This window comes from Diachasmimorpha longicaudata, chromosome 9 (genome assembly GCF_034640455.1).
Source record: "Diachasmimorpha longicaudata isolate KC_UGA_2023 chromosome 9, iyDiaLong2, whole genome shotgun sequence".
Classification (NCBI taxonomy): Eukaryota; Metazoa; Arthropoda; class Insecta; order Hymenoptera; family Braconidae; genus Diachasmimorpha; species Diachasmimorpha longicaudata.
In genome coordinates, this window is record NC_087233.1 from 5,828,397 (window position 1) to 5,845,942 (window position 17,546).

The 17,546-nt window shown below is 39.7% G+C and overlaps 7 protein-coding genes across 9 annotated transcripts; 3 read left to right on the forward strand and 4 right to left on the reverse strand.

The window, feature by feature from the left end:
• Positions 1 to 181: 181 nt before the first annotated feature.
• LOC135166156 (GDP-fucose protein O-fucosyltransferase 1) lies at positions 182 to 2,189 on the reverse strand. Its single transcript, XM_064128203.1, has 6 exons — positions 1,868 to 2,189; positions 1,463 to 1,578; positions 1,275 to 1,398; positions 847 to 1,211; positions 527 to 763; positions 182 to 454 (listed from the first exon to the last, which is right to left on the reverse strand). Exons 1-6 carry the CDS (start codon positions 2,040 to 2,042, stop codon positions 251 to 253), a joined length of 1,221 nt encoding a protein of 406 aa, XP_063984273.1. The 5' UTR covers positions 2,043 to 2,189; the 3' UTR covers positions 182 to 250.
• On the reverse strand, positions 2,118 to 4,019 carry LOC135166169 (serine/threonine-protein phosphatase 2A activator). 2 transcript variants are annotated; one of them, XM_064128234.1, is made up of 9 exons: positions 3,881 to 4,019; positions 3,763 to 3,810; positions 3,602 to 3,687; positions 3,306 to 3,509; positions 2,996 to 3,213; positions 2,792 to 2,916; positions 2,617 to 2,717; positions 2,421 to 2,528; positions 2,118 to 2,342 (listed from the first exon to the last, which is right to left on the reverse strand). In XM_064128234.1, exons 2-9 carry the CDS (start codon positions 3,803 to 3,805, stop codon positions 2,211 to 2,213), a joined length of 1,017 nt encoding a protein of 338 aa, XP_063984304.1. In that variant the 5' UTR covers positions 3,806 to 3,810; positions 3,881 to 4,019; the 3' UTR covers positions 2,118 to 2,210. The 2 variants fall into 2 exon arrangements, with proteins under 2 accessions (XP_063984304.1, XP_063984305.1); XM_064128235.1 differs by having other exon boundaries at positions 3,763 to 3,831; positions 3,881 to 3,980.
• Positions 4,020 to 4,071: 52 nt separating this feature from the next.
• Positions 4,072 to 6,810, forward strand: LOC135166121 (SWI/SNF-related matrix-associated actin-dependent regulator of chromatin subfamily A-like protein 1). 2 transcript variants are annotated; one of them, XM_064128136.1, is made up of 3 exons: positions 4,073 to 4,251; positions 4,332 to 5,289; positions 5,480 to 6,810. In XM_064128136.1, exons 2-3 carry the CDS (start codon positions 4,363 to 4,365, stop codon positions 6,710 to 6,712), a joined length of 2,160 nt encoding a protein of 719 aa, XP_063984206.1. In that variant the 5' UTR covers positions 4,073 to 4,251; positions 4,332 to 4,362; the 3' UTR covers positions 6,713 to 6,810. The 2 variants fall into 2 exon arrangements, with proteins under 2 accessions (XP_063984205.1, XP_063984206.1); XM_064128135.1 differs by having other exon boundaries at positions 4,072 to 5,289.
• Positions 6,811 to 7,068: 258 nt separating this feature from the next.
• On the forward strand, positions 7,069 to 8,443 carry LOC135166175 (transmembrane protein 231-like). The gene is made up of 5 exons (XM_064128240.1): positions 7,069 to 7,267; positions 7,333 to 7,496; positions 7,553 to 7,675; positions 7,776 to 7,986; positions 8,051 to 8,443. Exons 1-5 carry the CDS (start codon positions 7,084 to 7,086, stop codon positions 8,314 to 8,316), a joined length of 948 nt encoding a protein of 315 aa, XP_063984310.1. The 5' UTR covers positions 7,069 to 7,083; the 3' UTR covers positions 8,317 to 8,443.
• A 417-nt stretch (positions 8,444 to 8,860) lies between these two features.
• LOC135166181 (ubiquitin-conjugating enzyme E2Q-like protein CG4502) lies at positions 8,861 to 10,510 on the forward strand. Its single transcript, XM_064128248.1, has 4 exons — positions 8,861 to 9,097; positions 9,471 to 9,793; positions 9,865 to 10,272; positions 10,372 to 10,510. The coding sequence occupies exons 2-4, from the start codon at positions 9,551 to 9,553 to the stop codon at positions 10,498 to 10,500; spliced, it is 780 nt and encodes a 259-aa protein (XP_063984318.1). The 5' UTR covers positions 8,861 to 9,097; positions 9,471 to 9,550; the 3' UTR covers positions 10,501 to 10,510.
• Positions 10,511 to 11,017: 507 nt separating this feature from the next.
• On the reverse strand, positions 11,018 to 16,118 carry LOC135166145 (large neutral amino acids transporter small subunit 1). The gene is made up of 8 exons (XM_064128189.1): positions 14,596 to 16,118; positions 13,724 to 13,942; positions 13,382 to 13,652; positions 13,099 to 13,222; positions 12,821 to 13,021; positions 12,191 to 12,340; positions 11,821 to 11,998; positions 11,018 to 11,709 (listed from the first exon to the last, which is right to left on the reverse strand). Exons 1-8 carry the CDS (start codon positions 14,852 to 14,854, stop codon positions 11,648 to 11,650), a joined length of 1,464 nt encoding a protein of 487 aa, XP_063984259.1. The 5' UTR covers positions 14,855 to 16,118; the 3' UTR covers positions 11,018 to 11,647.
• Positions 15,980 to 17,538, reverse strand: LOC135166163 (uncharacterized protein). Its single transcript, XM_064128218.1, has 3 exons — positions 16,974 to 17,538; positions 16,189 to 16,891; positions 15,980 to 16,118 (listed from the first exon to the last, which is right to left on the reverse strand). Exons 1-2 carry the CDS (start codon positions 17,392 to 17,394, stop codon positions 16,209 to 16,211), a joined length of 1,104 nt encoding a protein of 367 aa, XP_063984288.1. The 5' UTR covers positions 17,395 to 17,538; the 3' UTR covers positions 15,980 to 16,118; positions 16,189 to 16,208.
• Between the last annotated feature and the right edge of the window lie 8 nt (positions 17,539 to 17,546).

Genomic DNA, 17,546 nt, shown 5'->3' on the forward strand with positions numbered 1-17,546 from the left:
GTAGAAGTACTCGGTACTTGGTGAATGTGGCTGTTGATAAGGCATTACCACGGAGTAAGTGGCATGACACCCGGGGCATTTGCGATTTGTCTAGGACTCCGAGGAATATTCTAAAATCGATTTTTTTGTTTTTCGGGCTTTTCTCGTTTTGCGAAACAGAATTAATCTCAATTAAAAAAGAGAAATTGCAAATTCTTTATTCTTATGTTCTCGTTTTTAACATTAACAATTGCATGGATGAATATGAGTATTATAATTCTTCTCGTGTTGGTGAGGTAGATGATCTCTCTGGAGGAAATCCCCAGAAGAATGTCGGATATCCTTTGACATCCCTTTCTCTTGCGACAAATGCACTATATGATGAAATGCAGTTTCCTATGAAATAATTGGATCTTCCTAGAATCGCTAGATCCAGGTGGGGAGACACTGGGTCAGGCTGTCTATGAACTGTGATCTAAAAAAAATTTTCAAACGTTCATCTTGTCGATTCACAGATGGAAGTCCCCCAGGCACCCTTCATACTCACTTCCATCCTAGACAGGGCTTTTGAGAGATCTTCAATCATATAATTACTATCAGACGCTACGAAAACTGATTTTACATTCTTCCCATTCCGAATTACACGTTTGATGTGCTTCAGAATGAGCTCCCAAGAAGGCAGACACATCCCCGGAGTTGCCTTCCCTCTCTCATTTCTGTATCCGAGACATTGGGGGGCAGCAAATAAATTTGGGGTGCTTGCGATGAACTCGCAGGCCCTCACCTACAATTATCATAACAAAAATTTTGAAATTCAATGATAAATATTCTGTAAATGGAAGTCGAGAAAAACAATTGTGGTTTTACCCAGTCCATTCCATTTCGAAGATGGATTCCAATGAAGGCACCCTTGGGTAAAGTCTCTTTTATGAATTTCTTCGCCTTGTTCTGCAATTCGTCGTTCCACACAACGCATTTCTGGAGATATTTATTCTCCAGTTGCACGGGAAAACTTGCTGGGGCACCAGTAAAGGCTAATACTGGCCAGGAAACTGGTGGATATTTTCTCTTCCACTGGTTTGCTATATCAGTGTGATGCACGTCGTAGTGGAAGGGACCGTAGAATTCAGAATTTACAAAGTCAACATTGAATCTGTTCCAGAAGGGACCGAAAGGGCTCCCTTCCTTGGCGTTGCAGGTGTCTTTGCTCCCACGGGGTGAGTAACAAAACGCTAAAATGAATAATTTTTAATCTAATCGTTTCCATACAAATTAACATCACTGGAAATACTCACATATCCTTTGTGTATCTGGCCACACTAGGGGTGCCAGCTCCTCCATAAATTTCTCCATTAAAATAACTTTGTGACATTTCTCTAATTCCGTTACGTTGAAATATGTGTCATAAGGGATTTGCATCTGAAATACGGAGTTTCTTAGTGATGCCTAGTCTGCGAATAAAATAATTGAGAAGGAATCTTACAGAAGTAGCTTCTCCAGTCCTGTATTCCACCCAGGGAGGAATGACAAATGTTCGATTGAGGGCTTTGGCGAAGCCAAGAGCCCCCAGAAAGTGATCTGCCTGATTACCAAATCGTCCTAGTGAGTAAAAAAATTATTTATGTATTAAAAAAGCATGAGATCCTTAGCCCATCATTGTTATCATCATCCCAACTGCTATTTCCATCAATTAAAATTAGTTCAAGTCATGTAATCTACTCTGGAAACGAACCTATCCATCTTAACCTCAAAATATCAAGTTGAACTTCTAAAATTAATTTTTTTATCTATTATTGACGTGACAAAGTATTTAATGTATTCAAAATGGAATTTTTGGGCTCTTTCGAAGCAAATCCATTCTTATTCAAATTTCATATATAATACTTACCCATACAGGGGCAATAAACTATATACCCATTGCTGTCGACATCGACATGATTAGACAATATATCACCAGTTAAACTAAACAATAAAAAAACAATGGAAAATGCTTTCATCGTGAGCACTGGATGGCATGTGGAAAACAACAATAAAACAACTGATAGACACAAGTCCACCGGCATCAGTTGCTATAGCAACAGACCCTTACGAAGGTGCAGGGAATATAGAAAATTATGTACAGTATAATACGAACAGAGGACCGGGAAAATATTTTTATTTCGGTAAATCTCATTATCAGGCATTTCTCTGGACTTATTAACTATCGCAATTAAAACAATACGAGGGGACAATTATTTAGGCAACTGCGGAGGTCCTGGTGGCACAAGACATGCTCCTTTGTACATTGGACCTGTTGGAGCTGGTTTGAGAGTGAATAGAGAGCCGAACATAACGTGCTGAATTACTGGGAATTTCAATAAAACCTGAAAACAAAAATCAAATGATGTTCCCTGATGACAAATTTAATAATTATGTAAATAAAATGGTTTATGGGCGTTTACTTCTGCTTTGTACATCCTTATGAGACCTGCATTAACCCTCGCCCATGATGGGACAGCACTTACATTCCATAATTGATTGGAATGTTCAGCAAATGGGCCGATTTTAACCTACACATCAACAATTAAATTAGAATTCAAAACCATATGTAGATTCCCAAAATCACATTCCAGAAAATTTTGTCCATGGCTTTCTCACCTTCGAGATGAACTCAATGGACGATAGAAATAAATAATTTTTGCTATGGGCTTCGACTACCCCTGGATCCACGAAATGACGAGGTTCAATTCTGTGGTGACCTTGACACAAAGCAACGAAGAATTAAAAAAATATGTTTCATTCTCCCTAATAAATTAATTTTGCGGCAATTTACCTATTAACTGGGCACTTCCCCAGACAAACGGCACGAATTGATAATCATCGAGACTCCAGACACCGTGACTACCTGCTGGCTCCATCCTGTAGGCCAGCTGCAACCGCCTTATGAATTCCATGTACCTGAAATCGAGAGATCCGATGCTGCAATTTGTTCTTCAAATTCTGTAGTAATCACAGCTTAATCAATACAAAAAATCACCTGGTGAAGACTTTATTGACAGCTGCCACTTTATCATCGGCCCGATAAGCTCCTATTTTGAACAGACAACACAGAAACATTACGAAGGCCATTTCGTGACCTGTACCATAGTCGATTCTCGTTGCATTGCCGAATCCTTCACAGAGATATTGACTCAGCTCAGGGACCGATTTGTGTAAATCCTCGGATAATACTTTCTTCAACTCTTCTGCACTCCTCTAATTGCGGACACATTATTAAATCTTTAGAATTAATGATAGGGACAATAGCTATTATGATAGAATAATGATAAAACTTATTTATTCCTGACCTCGAGGAGTCGTGCATGCCAAAGACGAAACGATTTGTTTCCAAATCTCTGCGGCTGATCTGTTGGTGGGATTTCTGTCAGCCATTGATCGAATGTATCCAGCATAACGACTGTATTTAAAACTGCCTGAGATGCTGGATATTCTGAGTTGACAGCTTTACCCTGAACGGCCTCATTCAGAGCCAATATAAAGCCGAAGTATTCCTAGAAAAATAAAGAGGGGATAATTGATTGATTTCCAGCTGACGAATTTATTCAGAGGAAAAATCTTAAAATGAGTGATGTGTCGTGCTTACACTGTACGCTTCTGACTTTTCCCAAATCTGCATATCATCTGGAGTTTTGATACCTTTCACTGGCACCTCAAACACGTGATCCTTCCCTGGAGATTATTGTTCATTACTTAACAAATACATTTACCTAATAATTAGTGCCAATTTGTAAAGATCCAACGTACCAACAACTCCATGCTCAACCAGATGAGCTCCTGGCACTGACATTTCTTCTACAAAATCGAGAGAAATGACTTTGTAAATAAAAACAATGACATTATTATTCAACAATTTTTTATTCACCTCTGTGGAATATTGAAATCCAGTAACAGTATTGCTGCTATCAATTTCCAATCTCCTGATAATAAACCGGGAAGTTTGCGGCTACAAACATAATAAGAATAGTTTTGATCTTGTTGCCACGACATCTCTCCAAATTTACCGAAGCTCATCCACGAAGAGCGTTATCTGGTGAGTCCTATGACGAAGACAGGTTAGCTCTGGGTATGCGAGGGAAAGTTACGACTGTATCCAAATAAATGAAGTCATATGGCTGTGTACACTTGTAAAACAACAAATGAAATATGCTTTGATATGGTACACCATCAAAATTCTGTAAACAGTGAATTTTTTTCCTGAGTCGAAACAAAGTTGGTTGGAAATCCTATTATCAGGTATGTCACACAGGTCAATAATCAGCAGTCAGGTTAATAGGATCCTTGCTGAAGCTGTGAATGTGTTTTGATATTCCTAGACATCGTATATGTGCCTTAAAAACGTTAAAAATGTACTCCCCTGCGGAAATTGAGAGAAAGCGGATGCTGGCACTGCAGAAAAAGGCCCAACTGAATCAAAATCGAGTGGACAATGATCAATCGATGAGTCCTGCTGCTAAAAGAAAACCAGTTCCAGCAGAATCAGGGAATCAACCCAAATTAGTCTTGTGTAGTACACCCCCTAATGTTAAGAGAAAATGGGAGTCAAATCACTCTTCTGGAAATCATCCAAAACAAGTGAAGACAACGACGACAATTCAACCTGCCAAGTTTTTTGGTAAAACAGAGAAAATCAAGGCGGCATGCAGGATGATCAGCAGCACTCGGTTCGAAGTGGAGGTGATTTACCACACACAACTCATAGAATTCTTCAAGACCATTCCCACCAGAGTGTACGATCAAAAGATGAAGATCTGGAATTTTCACATTGACGATTATGCCTCAGTTATCAACGGAATCAAATCACAATTCGCTGAGTACGTCACTGTCTCTGGGATCCCCCAATTCGTCCTACAAGCTTTTAAGAATGCACTGAAGAAAAAGGCGACGACGGAGGCAATCCTGTCGAAGGTCGACGAAACGTTGATCTCCAAGCTAATGCCTTTCCAGCGTGATGGAATCGTCTTTGGAATTCAGAAAAATGGCAGGTGCATGATAGCTGATGAGATGGGCCTGGGTAAGACCATCCAGGCCCTGGGAATTGCACATTATTTCAAGGAGAGTTGGCCGTTACTCATCGTCACACCCTCGTCGATAAGGTACCAGTGGTCAGAAGCTATCCACGATTTTTTGCCATCAGTTCCCCACCACCATATTTTTCATTACACCAGCTGCAAGGATTGCCTTGAAAAGGAGAAGATTACCATTGTTTCTTATGATTTGCTGTCCAGGAATATTAATGTCTTTCTGAAGAAAGCCTTTGGTTTCGTAATCTTCGTGAGTATTCGGAAATTATTTCGCACTCCTTCCATTCGTGAGGACAAAACAAGTCACATGAGATTCTTTTTCTATTCTGGGGATTTTTTTTACATTTTCGTTTCAAAAAAGGACTTGAACTTTTTTTGATGGGAAAATTCGGAATTAGAAATCAACTCAAATCAATTTTGTATATTTTTCTCGGTTCCAGGACGAGTCTCACAGCCTGAAGAGTTATAAAACCGAGAGAACGAAATCAGCTCAGGCAGTAGCATCAGCAGCCAGGCACGTTCTGCTACTGACCGGTACCCCAGCTCTGTCCCGACCCATCGAACTCTTCTCCCAGATATGTCTGCTGAATCGTAACTGGATTAAAATCCACGACTACGGGATGCGCTACTGCGAGGGAAAGAAGGGGCCCTTTGGTTGGGACTACCAGGGAGCATGTAACACAACAGAGCTGCAGTTATTCCTGAAAGCCTCAATCCTCATCAGGCGGTTGAAATCCGAGGTATTGACTCAGCTTCCTGAGAAAGTCCGACAAATCGTCATGCTCGATCCTGAATTAATTAAGGAGGGAACCAAGGAGATGAAAAAAATGGCTGAAAAGCTTCAACAAAGTACACTCAAGGGATTTGAAAAACATACTGAGTTGTTGAGGTACTATGCAGAGTCTAGTAAATTGAGATTGACTGCTGTTGGAAATTATGTCAAGGACTTGATCGATAAGAATCAAAAATTCATCATTTTCGCTCATCACCAGTGTGTCCTTGACAAAATCTCAGAGGTTTTGATTAAAAATGGAGTAACATTTATTCGCATCGATGGCAAGACAACTGCGGAATTGAGAAAGGCATATGTCGATCAATTTCAAGAGTCAGATGATTGTCTGGTTGCAGTATTGTCCATAACTGCCGCTAATTCTGGACTTACCCTCACCGCTGCTAGTCTTGTTGTCTTTGCCGAGCTCTATTGGAATCCTGCGGAGTTAACTCAAGCTGAGGCCAGGGCTCATCGCATTGGTCAAAGAAATTACGTGATAATTCAGTACTTAATAGCAAAGGGCACAGTAGATGACATTCTCTGGCCACTGCTGCAAACCAAAGCTCATTTCCTGAAAAATGCTGGCCTGGATCAGAATTTCTCCCTCTCCCAAGCAGAACTGAAAATTCAAGCGAGTGAGGAGCCCACAAATGACAAAACAGCGACCTTGGAGACCTTTGGATTCTCCCAGGCGATCTCCTCGAGTCAGGAGGAAGAATTTTCGACGCCCATGGAGACATTCTCCCCCAAGTCCCAAAAAAATGGACCTTGTAATCCTAGGACAGCTGAAACTCCACAGGAGGCTGTTAAACGTGATGTCTCGGTGTCTGAGGATTTCGCGAAATTATTGGAAGAAGATGACGAGGACTTTGAGAACATTGACCTCGATGGCATATCCTGAATATTTATTTAGTTCATAAAATCATGTGTAAATACTGTGCATTGTTTTTTACCAATAAAATGTGTTGATGGTTATTAGCAAAATTAATGATTTTGTTACATCATACCTTCTTTTAATTAACACTATTATTTTATGGTGGAAAATGGGAATAACATGGGCCTGACTTTTTCTAAATTTTTAATAATTTATTGAACTATTGATAAAGTTGTGCAATTATTAGTTATGAATTTTTTTAGAGATTGAATAATTTTCGAGACACGAAAGGGCAAAAAATTCTCCCCACGCTGGGATCGTTTTCTCTAGCTCGTTTTTTTCATTCCCACATTTATTTCTCCTGTCATGTGGTCGTACCACAGCAAGCCCAACGCCAGATGTATTACCATGGTGACCAGCAATTGAAAACAAACAAAAACACAATGCCGGTCCTCGATCTTTTTTCCATTCCCGTTGAGTTGAAAATAAAAACGCGTTTATTTACCATCAGCACTTCAGTTGTTTATTTATTAATGACAGTGGCGATTGTTCTACCAGTAATTATTGCTTACAATGCTGGAGGTATGTGGTAGTAACGTGAATTGTATCGGGGTCATTCGTTAATTTTTATTTGCTCAATTATTCAGGTTTTTGGTTGAAGAATCGAATGTACTTAGAGACACCCAGGATTCGATTTATGTATAAGTACCTCCTGTTAGCAGAGAGAGATTCTGACGCAGCACCAGTGGTGTGCTCGACATTCCCGACTTACCAGGGGGTTCCTGTTCAAGACGACTGCATTACTGTCAAGGTAAAGCCATCCTGAGTGTGAATAGGCTCATTAAATTAATTTTACGCTGTCATTAGGTGCGAGAGGCCGACGTCAATAAAGACCTGATACGAGATGTTTTGAAATTTGAAGCTAAATTTTGGAGTGAGCAGGTAATGAGGTCTGCGAAGCTCCTCCTGTGGTTTGAATTTCAGCTGAAGGTAATTTAAATTATAATTAAAGAGAATACACTGACGCAGGGAATTTCCTGAGTTTATTGATGATTAGGAAAATATTTCATCAATTCTTTTCGATTCCCAGGACATAATTCAGCATAAAGCTGAGACTCTCGTGGCGTTCGACGTGATGCTCCCCCAGGACTGTCAACAATTGTCAATAATAGGAAATTTAAAGCTCAATCAGAAAGGAGTGCTTCGGAGAGATAACTTTCCGGAAATTCCGACCAACAAAACTGTGGAATTAACCGAGTATTCTCTCGACGATGTTTTATCCCACTACGCTAAAAAAACATGTGAGTTTCAACGATTTTCCTCTCAGCTGTGCCCAATGTGAGCTCATCAAATTTTCATATCCAGTTTCAGCAGAATTGATGAATATAAAAATGATGCGACAGACGGGTTTTGCCAACGATATGCCGATCACGATATCGGCTGAGATTTTTTACCGGGAACAACTGTTGTATTATCAGCCCTCCATATGGGAGGAACTCAAGTGGGCCTGGATTCAATATTTATCCATGTTATTTGTGACACTCTACTTCATCAAACGTATTTTAAGGAGTCTCTTCTTACGAGGTCGTCTGAGAAGCTATATAATCACGCCCTGGAAGAAGGAAATGTAGAGCACTCTCAGGATCAATAATGAAATAATTTCCATTTTGTTAGATCTGTAAATAAATTTTTAATAAACTTTACTTCGTCTCAAAAAAAATTATTTCCCTGCGACCGATTTGTTGCTACTTTTTCGAGCAATTTCCACTCGGTAATTCAGGAAAAGTGGGGAATCCTGGAGCGGAATTACCTGAGAGCTTGCGATTTTCTCTCGACGCTCCAATATTTTTCTACAAAATTTTCTCGCCCTTGATAAACGAAGGAGTGCGATTTCTCGCTGAAGGTACCACAGCGTCCTTGATCCTCGAGAGCCACGGTCAATAAATCCCCAAGGATCGAATCTCAAATGTCGTCCTTTGCGTCCTCGACGTCAACAGCTCGTCGTTATACACAATTTAACACCAACAATACAAGCATTTCGGATCGATATGCAAGACTCCCACCCATCCACCCTCCCCAGCGTTGAATCGAGTGGATGGTTCGTCGTGTGTGGCCACAGCGACGAAGTACAACACCGGTGTGCGTCGGTTTATCCCCGTTGGCACTTTGCTTGGTGCTTTTGGGCCACTTCACTTCAACTTTGTCGACGTTATAGTCAATTTCTCGTCCAGTCCGCGGCCACTGCGGTGTTCAATGAGTCTGGAGACTGCGCGCATCAGCCATCCAGGTGCTGGGTGCTCTTTTGGCATCATTTGCAGATGTTAGGAATAATTTCATGATTTTTTCCCCCATAATTCTACGTCAAACGATGAGTTAACGAGAATTTTTTGTGAATTCTCCGAGAAGATATGGGTAAGATTGCTCTCTGAGTACTTCAAATTGATCGTGATTGTTGTTTAAAATGTTGAAGTTGTTTCTTTTGCAAGACAAGTGAAAATAAAATAGTGGTGAATTGTTTTTAGTGGGGCCAATCCACTGAATAAAGTGATAAGAGTGTTTATGAATAAGTCTGAAGCACTGTTACTAGTTTCCAAGGAGATGAGCGCCTTATCAGTCTTGTTATTCATTATGATACAAACCAATCAAGATGAAACTATTAAAAATAGACTCCCATTTACTCTCAGAATTTATTATTTCTATTATCGATGAGAATGGAGCCGACTACTGACACTCGTGATGGACTGCTCCGCGATTGCAGCTGTTAATGGTGAATATTCTATTTCAGCCTAGAAACGGGATCAATCAGGAACTCGACAACTACTGACAATTCCGGAAACACCGTAAACACTGCGTTGACAGACAGAAATGACGACAAGATCGAAGGAAAAAGTGGTGGCGGCGTTCAGGAAGATTTTTCGAGCGTCCGATAAAATCACCGATCAGGAAGGCGCCAGCAGTTCGACGAGTTCACCTTCCAGAAGGATTCTGGGTCGTCATCATCGTCCAGACGTGGTGACACCATCGGATGCGGGTCTACCTGACAATCCGGGGACCAGTCACACCGGTAGCTGTTTTTTCAAGTCGAAAAAAAGTGGAAATTGCTCACAGGTAATTGTTTTATCAATGTAATATGGTAATGGGATTCTCTGGTGAATTTTCAGTATTTAATTAATTTTCAGGCCCCCATAAACATCCCTGAACGCGGTGTGCGCCTTCGCCGTCTGATGAAGGAGCTGAGTGAAATTCAACGGAGTCAGCATCGTCGAGAATCAGCATTCACCGCTGAACTCGTCAACGACAATCTCTTCGAGTGGCACGTGAGACTCCACAAGATCGACCCCGAGAGTGAATTGGCGGCTGACATGAGGGAACTCGATATTCCCCACATATTATTACACGTTATCTTCCCTGAGACATTTCCATTTGCACCGCCATTCATGAGGGTCATATCACCGAGGATAGAGAAAGGTTTTGTAATGGAAGGTGGTGCGATATGCATGGAGTTGTTGACTCCACGTGGATGGGCAAGTGCCTACACCATCGAGGCCGTCATCACGCAATTTGCTGCGAGCATCGTAAAGGGCCAGGTTAGTAATTATTTCTCTAGCTCCCGATGAATCAGTAATTTTCTCAAACAATAAAATAGTAATAATAAATTATTATTTTAATTGTAATGTCGAATGTAGGGACGAGTGGCACGAAAACCAAAGACGAATAAAGAATTCAATCGTCGTTCAGCCGAGGAGTCCTTCAGAAGTCTCGTAAAAACTCATGAAAAATATGGCTGGGTGACTCCACCGCTTGCTGAAGGTTGATCAACAGAATAAAGTGGATTAACCGCAGGACACGGCCAATATTGAACTCTTCATCCATTGAAATTCATCCTTACCTCTATTTTTAAATCCAGGAAAAGAAGGAATTATACTGTCGACTTGTCATAGAAAATTCGCTTTTTACGCGATAATTTTTATTGATAGCAAAAAATGATATTGTTCTAGTTTTTTATGGCTGCCAAATTTCTTTGTATCACATACGACAATTAGAGTAACATGCGTGATCATTAATTATAAATTTCCCATGATTTATCCTCCAAATATTTGGAAAGGCACTTTCCTTGTTACCATAATTACGTTAGCAGTAAAAATGTAAATTTTTAATCTACAAAATGATGAATAATTCTAGAATCCATATCATATTGGCTTCCAGATATTATATTAAAATGTTTATATAAAGAAGCTTATTTTAAATTAAAGATAGGTGGGCTGAACGCGAAATAATCGCCTCATTACGTGAGAAAATAAAGATAATGGTGGAGAGATTCGTCTTCAAATGAAAAAAAAAACTAGTCATAATGTATTACAAATAAGTATTATACTGTATGTGCCAAATAAATAATTATGTCCCAAAAACAAAAGAGATAATTGACTTAATAAATACATTAAACTCATTTATAAATTATCCCACGAGGAATGCTCAAATATGGGTACAGTCTTAACTATTAGACCAGTGTTCTAACATACTATAAAAAGAATAAAATTATTGTCTGCGATACGCTTTGGAATGTTAAATATTATGCGTCAATCCTTTTGTACAAATTCATTCAAACGGATCGGCAAAAAAATTCTCCCCCAAACTATTCCTCGAATTCAGAGGATGAAGGCATTCTTAATTGAAATTTGAGGTTTTTGAACTCTCAGTATCACAAATGCAGAGTAAAAAAAGAGTTATCATTCCACGATGCAAAGTCTAGTCAACGATATTCCGAGCACAATGGTATATCTTATAATTACGAACAACCTATGAACTGAATTGGCCCCCCAGCAGTACCCAATCAGAGATTCATAACTAGAACTTACAGCTGAGATTATCGATGTCCAAATATACTTCCCATTACGGATAATCCAGCCAGTAATTAGCAGAGTGTGTAATTTGTACTATGCAACAAAATACTTTGGCTCTCAACTAAGTTTCTTTCTCCTCCGGGACACACAGGAATAATTTTGCGCACGATGTATTGAGTGTTTCTGGAAAAAAGTAAACAAACGAACAATTAAACAAATTTTTTCCTTAATTTTTACCAAAAAATATGAAAAAATGAAGTTAAAAATATCAATACATTTTTAATGGAAACTTACGGGATGATTCTACCAGCCACTTCGGTTTGTTCCTCCAGTAAATAAATATCAAATAGACCGGAATTCCCGAAATTATGATTATCATTCCAATACCCACTTCCCATGGAGTTACGTAGCATGGACATGCGACGAGGAATATGCATATGAATAAGAAGATTACTGGAAGTGGGGTCGGTACCTGAGGTAAGTAACAACACATACATTATAAAATTATAGTCGTGTAACAAGTCAGTAGATTAAAATTTCTTTGATAATCTATTTTTAAATATCTTTCTTATGAAAGTCTTAATTTTTTTAAATTCTTATGGATAATCACGACATAAATAAATCGAGAAATACAAATTCTCGGAGAAAGTGATAAGAAAATTACCCTGATAGGCCGCTCAGCATTAGGGTTCTTGTGCCTCATCCACAGTAATCCAGAGACTGATAGCGTTGTAAAGAGAGCTTCGACGAAGCTCACGTAATTTATCAGTGTATAGACGTCCTTTATTATCAATAGCGCTAGTGATATAATGCACTGCAAACGGAAACGATAATTTAGCTCAGCATGTACCGAGAGAGCCCACACACCTCCGCGCAATTATTCTGCATCCACAGTATTCTCCAGAGAAAAGTGAAATGTCATTAACTAAAAATTCTCCCGTGTCAGTCATGACTTACATTGTTCAGTATCGAAAATATTTTTTCAATAGTTAATACGAACAATGTTGGACCTGTGTGCGGACAAATTGGCCGACAAAGGGACTGGCTGTATCGCAGCATCCGTTCTACGAGACGACAAATAGTCGCCAGATGAAAGCAGCAATTCACCATCTCCCAATGCGATTAACATACTTTATGAAGGAATAAGTACCTCTAATGACAGTAATTCGTTCTTCTAAGAACTATTTAGCCCTCCGGAGGGAAAGACTGATACGATAAAAAGTGGTAAACAAATACGGGGCATTCCAGACTGCTTACGCATTGTCGAAAAGTCAAATAATTTGAGTTTACTCACGAGAAATATGAGCGATGGCATCGGTGTCAAATGATGAATGTTAATAAGGGCAATAGCATTTGGAAGATGTCCATTCCTAGCACCAACGAAGAATAATCTTGACGATGCAAAAATTGCACCATTCAAAGCACCAAATGTTGAGCAAGCAACGAATACTGGCATTATCCAAGACATAACACCAAGTAATTTATCACCAAATGTCTGAAAGTGCCAAACAGTGGTAAATAAGTAAGATCACATTCTACTGGCATAAACAGGAAATTTAATATTCCACGCACCACTGCGACTGCATTCGACGCCAAAATATCATCTCGAGACAGTACAGCAAAATAGGCGAGATTCACCAGAACATAAATGACGGTGATCAGGGGCAGGGAGATACAAATAGCGTTTCGCAAATTTCTGAAACCAATTCATTTCACGTTACATAATTGATTATTTTTATCTGAAAAATTAAAATCGCAACTCCATAACTAACTTCATAACAAGAGTAATTTTCGAAAATTGAAAAATCAATTGGCCATTAAAGGGTTTACCATTAATTATTAAAATGATTTTTACCTGTAGGGATCCTTCAGCTCTTCAGTAACAAAATTTAAGTAATTCCATCCAGAATAGGAAAATAAACCGGAATAAACGGCGATAGCTAGATATCCCGGTTCTGTATTAGTCCCCTTCATAGGTTGAGAGAAGGGTACTGAATCGTTTGTCGAAAAATAATAACACCCAGTTACGATGATGATCACGAGTGCAAATATTTTGGTTCCGGTGAATACATCTTGTACTCTGGTGGCCCATTTAACATTATAACAATTAATTGCGGTCAAGATACCTGTTGACAGATCAAAGTCATTTTAATTACAATGGAACTACAATAGAAATTTGAACAATTGGAAAACTTACACATGACAACTGCTGCGAGGAGTCTCACAGCTTCATGAGGTGGCTCACAGCCAGGCCAGAGTGGCTGGAGTATGTACTGAGCAAAAGTTAAAGCTGTTATTGCATTTCCAGTCGGTACTAGAATGAACAAGGCTACCCAGAGATACAAAAATGCTGGTAAACCCCCGAAGGCCTCGCTGATGTAGGCGTAATCTCCCCCGGACTTCGGTATCATTGTCCCTAAAATTCAATCCAATTTATTTATCGAATTTCCTCAGTCAAAACTGTTTAGAAAAATTTTTCAAAAATTCGAGGTCACTGTTATACGTCGGATGTAATAAGAAACGTCATTTTGGAGTAGTTAAGGGAGTGCATTGCACTGTGCAGCGGATCGATGAGGTCCGCAAAACGTTCAGTAAAGCGACAGATAATTTTAGCGACTCTCGAAGACATTATTACCATTTCATATCTAAATATGTGAGAACATACTCCCACATGCAGTTCTCAATCTTGAATATAATTACATCCAAGACGATAATTTAATCTTAATTTCCATTAGGATTATCAATTATATTGTAATGAAGAGGTAATATGCTTGTTAGTTATTATTATCCTCTCAACGTTACACCACGAAAAAAAAAATGGTGAACTGAACTCGACAATCGGAAAATCTATGGAATGAACAGGTAAAGCAACAAAAACAGCAAATAAATTTTAAACTCAGGTAGAAAGGTGCGGTGTTGGCATGAGGTGATGCAAGTATCGAAGCACGTTGCCAGTTGGCGGCTGAACCAGACGCCGGCCACCTCCAGAGACAAAAAATCATTCGATAGCAACAAGAGCTTTTGCAAAACAATTCAGTTACGTTCAACTAAAAAAATGAAATAACTCACCAAGTTCTGCATAACATAGTGCTCCAACTAGTGACAATAGCCCAGAAAAAACCCAGATGATGATGGACAAGCCAACACTGCCACTATTTTGCAAAACTCCTTTTGGTGACACAAAAATTCCGGATCCAACGATAACACCAACGATAATAGCAACACCATCGAGCAATCCCAATTCTTTTTTCAATACCACGCTCTGCAGCTCCTTTCCTTTACTATTCGTATAGATGGGCCTCTCCGCCGGAGCAACTTTGTCTGGCATTGTGATAACCACTTTTATTCTCCAGCCCTGATAGTCAATGGAATAAATAATTGGAGAGAGCAGGCAGCTAGGAAAGCTGTTGACTCTCCAACAGCTTGTCGACAAATGTTGAGATAACGTCCATTCGGTTCGTAATGTCTCTGAATTTTTGAAGGCACACGTGGAGGGAAGTGGCGAGAACGACGTATATAGCGCCTATTTCGGACATTGACTGGGTTAACACGTGCTCAACACCTTTGTACCACCGCTTTCCTATATGGCGGAGGCATTTCATTGGTTCGTTGAATTTTTCATGCGTCGGTGATAACGTACGTGAATTTTTACCACGAATTTTTCACTTTGTGGATTATTTTTTTGGTGGGGATGACATTTTTTTCCTCACTGAATTGTTGCTTTTGCCATCAGCCTTCAACATTTTTCAAAATAATGTTTTTCATTTTATCCATTGGACGTTTACCGGTGGATGATCACATCACTTTCATTAATTCCGAAATTGCATTTTAACACGAAGAATTATTTCTTATCGAGTTATACACAATTTTGAGATTTATTTTCGATGCACAGCATCATAACATTAGTATCAAGTTGTAGAATAGCGTTCCATTTTTAGCCTTCAGCGTTGAACGATTTTTCTTATCAGAGGTTTAAGCACTTGGGTAATAAAAAAGAAATACTAAACCGCCTGTGGCTGTTTACACCGGATGTTTCAACATATTTATACCAAAAAAACAACGGAATTGATATGATCGCCCAACTTTGATAATGCCTTCCTTATTATTTGTTCTAAAAACCCATGATAACAAAATGAATTTTAATCGGAATGTCGACTCGCGGCTGCATCATAGCCCACGGATTACTGGGAGTCGTTGTCGGTGTCGAAGCCCTCAGGAGGATACCCTCGATTCAATTATGGCATAAGCGTAACACTCATATTAAAATGATTTTCAAATTGACAGAGTGAGTTTAGCGTGACATCACATGTTATTTTGCTGCGCCAATGTCGACGCGGACTCCTCTGTTCGTATTTCCGGGTTTTTCTCCCCATTACCAAAGCATACAAATCCGTATCGTGAACTTTCATGGGATCATTTATATTTTTACGTGATAACCCACTGCTCTGATTGAACTCCCTGAATCTTGATTTAATGCAGTGAACAAACACTTTTAGGAAATATATTCTCTGGAAAAGGATACTGCTTACGTAGTTATCTTTGTTTTTAAACAGTAATGCAGTCCTTAGATTAATAATCACCAGTTGAATTCCCTGCAATTAATTAATTAATTGGTGAAAAAAATGAGCGAAAATTGAAGCAGCAAATGACGTCTGACCAAACCTCAGATGAAAATCGATCCTCTACGGGTTCGTTTTCGATTTAACTCCATCGGCTGTTCTCTTCAGCCTCTCAGAAATCTCTCGAATCTTCGCCTGTCGTTTCATCTCTTTATCCGCTTTCTTATCAGACACATATTCAATATCCTCACGTTGTAGCTTAACTTCTGAGGTCTGAGGAATCGCTTCAGTTTCAGATTCGCGAGGAGATCCTTCGTCCTCCCTCTTGAGCTCTTCAGGAATTCCTTCAGAGCTCTCCGGCTGATCATCGTCATGAGGTTCTGACTCACTTACCGGCATCTGCTCATCTCCATCTTCCTTCGCGTCAGATTCGTTGTTACTGTCTCTCTTCTTCTTCACTTTCCTCTTGGCCCTCAGGCTCGTATAAACCTGGAGATATCCTTGGTTTTTAATTTGCGAAGAGGATTTCTGCGGTTCAGGGTTGTCATTGGATTCAGAATCGCCTGGGGGATTGTCTTCCTTGGGGATAGGACCTGGATCAGTCACTGTTGATTCTTTCTCAGTGACAGGTGCCTCCTCTCTACGATCTTTTTTTGTCTTGTACAGGGCGAACGGACTCTCCTCGTCGGATTCCGAATCTAGTTCAATCCCCTTCTGTCTCTTCTCCTCTCGAACTTTCTGCTTCTCCAGGTACTCGTTCAAAGCCTCCAAACGCACGTCTTGTAGCTCTTTCCAGAGATTGAGAGCTGGAGACAAAATTAGAAATATCTCAATCAGGAAATCAATTAATGGAGACGATCATGAGAAGCTGTAAAAAAATATAAATACCGTCTTCCTGGTAATTCGGTGGAACCCCAACCTCTCTAAGAGTATCCAAATTCGGAACAGAAGGAGAGTCACTCGAATCCTCCATAACGTCCAGTCTGGGTTTCACGAATATTCTCTTCATCTTCAGGATTTTTCTCGTCTTCGTGGAATATTTTAACTTTGGTGGTACGTCAAACACTGGGTCATCGATCACTGGATTTTTGTCCTTCTCAAAGAACATGTAGGTTCCAACAGCATCCTCATACGTCCCTTCGTAATATCGATCATTCACTCTCATCACTGGGTGCTCCATATCCAGCCCAATCATGTCCAACTGGAGATTTTCTTTGGAGAAAACATCACTACGAGCTGTTCCATCGAACTCTACGTATACCTGGAACTCGGTTTCGTCCTCCTCCAGAGGAGAATCTTCGTCAGACATGTCTGAAGTCAAAGGGCTTCGAGACAAGTAAAACTTCGTCACTCTCGCTCTCTTCTAACTGTTTACACAATTTATTGGGTGCAGTTTATTGATTTGTATTCTTTAATCTTTTGCAAATAATTTGGAATCCTCCATCACACTCAACAAGGCAC

Bases quoted from the DNA above. Each gene is read 5' to 3' on its own strand.
- LOC135166156 (XM_064128203.1), bottom strand. From the start codon at position 2,042: ATGCCGGTGGACTTGTGTCTATCAGTTGTTTTATTGTTGTTTTCCACA. The intron at 1,399-1,462 runs GTAAGATTCCTT...TCCGTATTTCAG, and splicing joins GGACTGGAGAAGCTACTTCT to ATGCAAATCCCTTATGACAC. The intron at 764-846 runs GTAAAACCACAA...TGATAATTGTAG, and splicing joins TTCGAAATGGAATGGACTGG to GTGAGGGCCTGCGAGTTCAT.
- LOC135166169 (XM_064128234.1), bottom strand. From the start codon at position 3,805: ATGTCAGTGCCAGGAGCTCATCTGGTTGAGCATGGAGTTGTTG. The intron at 2,529-2,616 runs GTGAGAAAGCCA...GTTGATGTGTAG, and splicing joins CCATTGAGTTCATCTCGAAG to GTTAAAATCGGCCCATTTGC. The intron at 2,343-2,420 runs GTAAACGCCCAT...TTTTGTTTTCAG, and splicing joins TAAGGATGTACAAAGCAGAA to GTTTTATTGAAATTCCCAGT.
- LOC135166175 (XM_064128240.1), top strand. From the start codon at position 7,084: ATGTATTACCATGGTGACCAGCAATTGAAAACAAACAAAAACACAATG. The intron at 7,497-7,552 runs GTAAAGCCATCC...CGCTGTCATTAG, and splicing joins ACGACTGCATTACTGTCAAG to GTGCGAGAGGCCGACGTCAA. The intron at 7,987-8,050 runs GTGAGTTTCAAC...TTTCATATCCAG, and splicing joins CCACTACGCTAAAAAAACAT to TTTCAGCAGAATTGATGAAT.
- LOC135166121 (XM_064128135.1), top strand. From the start codon at position 4,312: ATGTGTTTTGATATTCCTAGACATCGTATATGTGCCTTAAAAACGTTA. The intron at 5,290-5,479 runs GTGAGTATTCGG...TCTCGGTTCCAG, and splicing joins CCTTTGGTTTCGTAATCTTC to GACGAGTCTCACAGCCTGAA.
- LOC135166181 (XM_064128248.1), top strand. From the start codon at position 9,551: ATGACGACAAGATCGAAGGAAAAAGTGGTGGCGGCGTTCAGGAAGATT. The intron at 9,794-9,864 runs GTAATTGTTTTA...ATTAATTTTCAG, and splicing joins AAAGTGGAAATTGCTCACAG to GCCCCCATAAACATCCCTGA. The intron at 10,273-10,371 runs GTTAGTAATTAT...TGTCGAATGTAG, and splicing joins CGAGCATCGTAAAGGGCCAG to GGACGAGTGGCACGAAAACC.
- LOC135166145 (XM_064128189.1), bottom strand. From the start codon at position 14,854: ATGCCAGACAAAGTTGCTCCGGCGGAGAGGCCCATCTATACGAATAGT. The intron at 13,653-13,723 runs GTAAGTTTTCCA...ATCTGTCAACAG, and splicing joins CCTCGCAGCAGTTGTCATGT to GTATCTTGACCGCAATTAAT. The intron at 11,710-11,820 runs GTAAGTTTCCAT...ACTTTTTTCCAG, and splicing joins GTGGCTGGTAGAATCATCCC to AAACACTCAATACATCGTGC.
- LOC135166163 (XM_064128218.1), bottom strand. From the start codon at position 17,394: ATGTCTGACGAAGATTCTCCTCTGGAGGAGGACGAAACCGAGTTCCAG. The intron at 16,892-16,973 runs GTATTTATATTT...TTTTGTCTCCAG, and splicing joins ACCGAATTACCAGGAAGACG to CTCTCAATCTCTGGAAAGAG.